Below are 5,945 nucleotides of genomic sequence, written 5' to 3' on the forward strand. Positions count from 1 at the left end.
GCACCATTTAATTCAAATGTCCACTTAATCTTTAATATTTGGCCATTTCTTTAGGACAGAAATGCTATAGCCACTGTAATTAAAAGAATATGTGGACATTAAAACGTGTAAACTCAGAGTGAGGGTTTAAACTTTTATTTTGAAATCGCGATGAACAGTTAGCATATTGAGAAAGATAATGTTGTGTTCTCCTGTGTTTGCGTGGGTTTATAAATGATTTACCTTACAAATCTGATGAAACGGTGCACGTTGCGTTCCCAGATGAACGTTATAATAAACCCAAACTCACAACAACATGCAGAGATGGAGTTTGAGACGCTACACACATGTAACGTTAAATGATAACCGTTTGTGCGGAGCAGCGTTTACTGTGAACAGAGCTGCTCTGACACGCACGTACGTAACCTACACGCATGTAAATAATTAAAGCGCCTATATTAAACTTGCATCGCATATATTTATTTAATTGAATAGTATCGTTTGTGAATTCTTAATAGCATTCTGCTTTATTGTGATTTTTAAATGGGTTTAATATGTGGAAAGCACCACTTCCGGTATTTTGTCGATTACTCGACACGGGCAAAATGCAACTGAGGATTTTTTTAAATCGAATACTTGAATAGAATCGAGGAATCGTTGCAGCCCTACTGACAATGCGCAAATTAAAGAACACCGACGCAACAACTCATTTACATATCGACCAACGCGTCGCAAATAAATATAAATAAATAAGAAATAAAGAAGCCACAGTACGTTGAAAAGAACCGGAGGCCAAAAAATGAAGGGTTGCAAGAAGTTTTGATAGACTTGGTATTGCGTGACTTATTTCCTGAAGCAAATTAAAAATAACATGGCTTGGCAAACGATATGTTCGGATAATGTGTTCTTCTGGCATTCAAAATAAATTAATTTGTTTGGAAAAAATCCTCTCACTTCTACCACGCGCTCTCTGTTCAGTTTAACAGTTAACAGTTTAAGACATGCTTTTTTTGGGGCATTAAATAATGGCGGAAATACCAGTAATTTGACAATTTGACGAAATGTTAGTAAATCGCGTTGCGTGATTCATTTTAATACTACATTTTAGTAGGAATGCTACATTCATTTTAATAATACATTTAAAGGGAAACTCCTACAAATGCATATTCAATAAGAAAGGTTTGCGCGGGCGTAAGCTGTTAGTAAAACCGGCCCTTAAAGTGCATGAAGTACTTGAATTTGACTTTTTGAAATTTAAGTCCTGGAAACCCCTTGAAAACAGCCATATTTATTAGACAGGGTTTGTACGGGTGCTTGAAATCCTTGAAAATGCTTGAATTTTAACATAGTGTTTTAAAAGTGCTTGAATTTTGGATAAAGTGCTTGAAACCGCTTGAAATTGCAATTGCATTGGTTTTATAATACTTTGCTTTATTACTGAATAACATTAGTTCACTTTTGAACCAAAATTAATTTAGCATAAAACGAAAACCGCTCCACTCGAGTCTGCACTTGTGGCTGTAGTGTGATCCGCTGGTCTTTATTGATGGGTGTTTTATATTAATGCATCTCTGAAGTGAACCGACTGCCTTCAGAGAAGTTTCAGTGGCATTTTTGTTTCATCTCACAGACGTATAATGTCTGATAAAGTAGCGTTTGTGAGCACAGTGCTGCTTTGTGTACAGCCGAGTCAAAGGTATAAAGAATTATTTTAATTTAAAGCACACACACATCTTACTGTCTAATCTTTTTTAGATTTTTGAAAGCACATTAGCTTTTTGTTCTGAACAAAAACAGAGACGGGCTTATTGAAAATGCTAATTCATCTAGACACCGTTTTGTTATATTTCAATTTTACAAAGAACGTGCATCAATAGCCTAATAAAAGGACACCTTCTCATTTACTGTATAATGTCATCAATCTCATTTTGTTAAAAAAAAATCGTGAGAAAATCTAATTGTGAAATCAAAATCGTGAATCGAATCAAATCGTGAGTTGAGTGAATCGTTACATCCCTATTGTTCGTTCTTTTATTGCATGTGCTGTTTGGGTTTCCAATCACATGCATTTAGGAATGCATATAAAGTCTGACATTGAATCACACTGTAAGGTGAAACACCACCAGGCCATTGGCGCCCTCTGCAGGTATTTGTTATAATACATAATGTACTTACAGTGGGTACGGAAAGTATTCAGACCCCCTTAAATTTTTCACTCTTTGTTATATTGCAGCCATATGTTCATATTATGTATAGTATATTACATTGTGTTTTAACAGTGTTGTACAATAAAATCATGTGATTACTTGATTTTGATACTTTATTTGAACCAATTATTATTCCCTCATCGTTAGTTTATATACCAATATAGTCATACAAAAGCCTGTTTTTTCACGTAGGTCTATTTTTTATTACTAAAGAATATCAGATTACTCAACTGTCAAAATAATCAGATGATTACCTGATTAGCAAAATAATCATTAGTTACGACCCTAGATTAGTTAAAACATTTCAAAATACAACTGCATTGTTTTGCTTTGTGTGCTTAAAAGGAAAATATTTTGTCATTAAAAATTTCTTAAAAATAGTATTAAAATATTGTCTTGTTCTAGTGAACCAAGTATGTGTATTTTGTCTCATCTCGTGAGCTAAGTGTATTCTCACACAATTTCTATGAGCGTGATATAGCTAATCCAAGTGTATGATGAAGCTTTCATTCTTCAGGTCAATCATATATTCATGAAAAAAAATCAGTTTGAATAAGGAAAGCGATAACTTTGCCATAGTATCCTTTCAAAAGTTCAAGTTGCCACAGTCATTGCATGCTTTGCATGTGCTGCATCGTTTTGTTTTATTAGTTTATATATCATAATTGAAAGATAATAACGATATTGTTTGACAAGTGAGATCTCTGATTTTAGTCCTTAAAAACCAAAAGAAAGTCCAGGAATTCCATTTAGCAGTTTCTGTAGGAACCCTGCTCACAGCTGCGGCTCTGTCGTTCACAGGTGGTTGTGTGGTACTTATATCAGATCGCCGCTGCCGTCGCTCACATCCATAAAGCCGGCGTCCTGCACAGGTAAAGAGAGAACCACAGAAACTCTGCTTTCTCATCAGCTGATTATGAATAAAGCAGTGCAGTCGCTGTGAGTGGTGTGTGTTTGCTTTGAAGGGACATCAAAACGCTGAACATCTTCCTCACCAAAACCAACCTGATCAAGCTGGGCGACTATGGCTTGGCCAAGAAGCTGGGCTCCGAGTATTCAATGGCTGAAAGTGTGAGTGTGGCACAGTCATGCAGGTTTATCAGTATGTAAAGCATTTCTGCGCTCATATCATCGTGAGGTTTGAGGATGAATTCTGTGTGAAGGATAATATCATCATCATCGCTCATAATCACAATATAAACCCAGGATGAAGCACAGACTCTTTATCACCCTGAACAGCTCTTATTTTATTATAATGACCATCTGTCTGAACATCAGCCTGCTTATTACACTTATTTATCAAATGAATAATAAAATGGACATGAAATATTGCTTGCAGTTGTTAAAGTTTCCCAAACTGTGGTTAAAAACCTAAAAATGAATTCTCATAAAGACATTACAATTTTAATTATAAAAATAAGTACAAATATTATTTTACATTAAATTGTATTTATTTTATTTTAGTTAATTAATTGATTTATTTGTTAGGGCTTCCCATACTAGGAGTAAAGAGCTAAAACGATTCATAAAAATATTAAAATTGCACATATTAAAATAAAAAAAAATTATTTACAATATTTATTTATTTGTTTGTTTAGGGCACCCCAAACTGGAATTAAAAAGCTAAAATAAATTAAGTCATAGAAATATTTCATTTTTAAATATGAAAATGAATTAAAAAGGCATATAGAAAAAAAGTCATACAATTTTAAATTAAAATAAATCAGTAGTTATATATATATATATATATACAATAAGAGTAAAACTCTTAAAATATTTATGTAATTGCATCCTAAGTGACTTAACTGGCGTCAGAGAGCTGTGAGTGTGTTCTTAAATGATTTCAATTAAAATTAAAATACTAAAGTAAAATAAAGTAAACATTTTTTTTTTATCAGTGGGGTCTGGCTGATAAAAAAATGTTTGGGAGTTGTTTTCCCTTGAATTGTGTGATACATACAGGCATTTTTACTTTAGAGCATGTTCTTGTAATTCCTATTATTCTCAAAGTATATTAATTGTATTAATTATAATTTTTTTTTATTATTTAATGTTCCTGAATTGTGTACTGTATATACATGTGTATAAATCTCCATTATGTGTATTTTGTTGGATTGTCTTCATTACAGTCACATATATATATATATATTAACTGTGAGTGTGTTCTTAAATGATTTCAATTAAAATTAAAATACTAAAGTAAAATAAAGTAAACATTTTTTTTTTATCAGTGGGGTCTGGCTGATAAAAAAATGTTTGGGTGTTGTTTTCCCTTGAATTGTGTGATACATACAGGCATTTTTACTTTAGAGCATGTTCTTGTAATTCCTATTATTCTCAAAGTATATTAATTGTATTCATTATAATTTTTATTTATTTAATGTTCCTGCATTGTGTACTGTATATACATGTGTGTAAATCTCCATTATGTGTATTTTGTTGGATTGTCTTCATTACAGTCACATATATATATATATATATATTAACATCTCCCTCGCTTGACTTCGACCGTCACTCGTTTGTCATTTGCCTCTCGTTGAGCTGATGTGTTTTGTTCTCCAGTGTGTCGGTACGCCGTACTACATGTCTCCTGAACTGTGTCAGGGAGTGAAATACAACTTTAAATCAGACATCTGGGCCATGGGCTGTGTCTTATTTGAGCTGCTGACCCTCACCAGGACCTTTGATGCCACCGTAAGCATCTCTTCATCTCAAACATTCACAAACACTCGCTCATTAGACTGAGATCTGCTCAGCGGTGTGTGATGATGATGATGATGATGATGATGATGGGCTTTCCAGAATCCTCTGAACCTGTGTGTGAAGATCGTCCAGGGCAACTGGACCATGGAGATCAACTCGGACGCTTATACGTCTGACCTCATCAAGCTGGTGTACGAGTGTTTAGATCAGGTAACGCTGTGTTACTGCTAACTGTGCCTGTCAATCATATCTGTAATGATGTTATAATGATGCTCGTGTGTGTCGATGATCAAGGACCCTGAGAAAAGGCCGACAGCGGAGCAGGTTCTAGAGCAGCCCGTCATCTCTCGTGTGAGAGCGTGAGTGAACCCTCGAATCAAAAGACAAAAATAATTCCTGTTTTTAGGACCATTCAGAAAATTACATTTTGTATTTATTTTTAATTTAATTATTTATTTTTATGTATTTAAAGCTGCAGTCCATAACTTTTTTTGTTTAAAATAACCCGAATCAATTTTTGAGCAAGTGTTCAAAACTATCGCCTTACTTTTACTCGATTCACAGCGGTTAGTTTATAATAACGTTTTGTAATTTGAGTGGTACTGGTAGGAATCACAGGAAATTTGAGCATGCTGCCGCGTTAATGACAGAACCTAGTGATGCCTAGGGTTGCAAAAAGGAGGAAAATTGCCAGTAAATTTCGGAAATATTCCAGAAATTTTGGAAACTTTCCAGGATTTTTTTGGAATATTCCAGGGATTTTTGGAAAGTTTCCGGAAATTTTCCACCCCTTTGCAACCCTAGTGATGCGATGTAGACACAGAAGAGGAACCTAGTGATGCCTAGGGTTGCAGAAAGGAGGAAAATTGCCAGTAAATTTCAGAAATATTCCAGAAGTTTTGGAAACTTTCCAGGATTTTTTGGAATATTCCAGGGATTTTTGGAAAGTTTCCGGAAATTTTCCACCCCTTTGCAACCCTAGTGATGCGATGTAGACACAGAAGAGAAGTGGTCCAAGAACTGAGCCCTGAGGCACCCCAGTAGTTAGATGTTGTG

At 34.5% G+C, this 5,945-nt stretch overlaps 1 protein-coding gene across 1 annotated transcript in view; it reads left to right on the plus strand.

Annotated features, from left to right (window-relative positions):
• The window catches only part of nek9 (NIMA related kinase 9), a 22,873-nt gene that overhangs the window by 4,680 nt on the left and 12,248 nt on the right, over window positions 1-5,945 (plus strand). The window contains exons 4-8 of the mRNA XM_016533073.1: window positions 2,988-3,058; window positions 3,152-3,257; window positions 4,749-4,880; window positions 4,989-5,099; window positions 5,184-5,248. Of these exons, the coding sequence (XP_016388559.1) occupies window positions 2,988-3,058; window positions 3,152-3,257; window positions 4,749-4,880; window positions 4,989-5,099; window positions 5,184-5,248 (485 nt within the window). The remainder of the gene's footprint in view (window positions 1-2,987; window positions 3,059-3,151; window positions 3,258-4,748; window positions 4,881-4,988; window positions 5,100-5,183; window positions 5,249-5,945) is intronic.

This window comes from Sinocyclocheilus rhinocerous, unplaced genomic scaffold, assembly GCF_001515625.1.
Source record: "Sinocyclocheilus rhinocerous isolate Xijiao unplaced genomic scaffold, SAMN03320098_v1.1 scaffold365, whole genome shotgun sequence".
In the NCBI taxonomy this organism is placed as follows: domain Eukaryota; kingdom Metazoa; phylum Chordata; class Actinopteri; order Cypriniformes; family Cyprinidae; genus Sinocyclocheilus; species Sinocyclocheilus rhinocerous.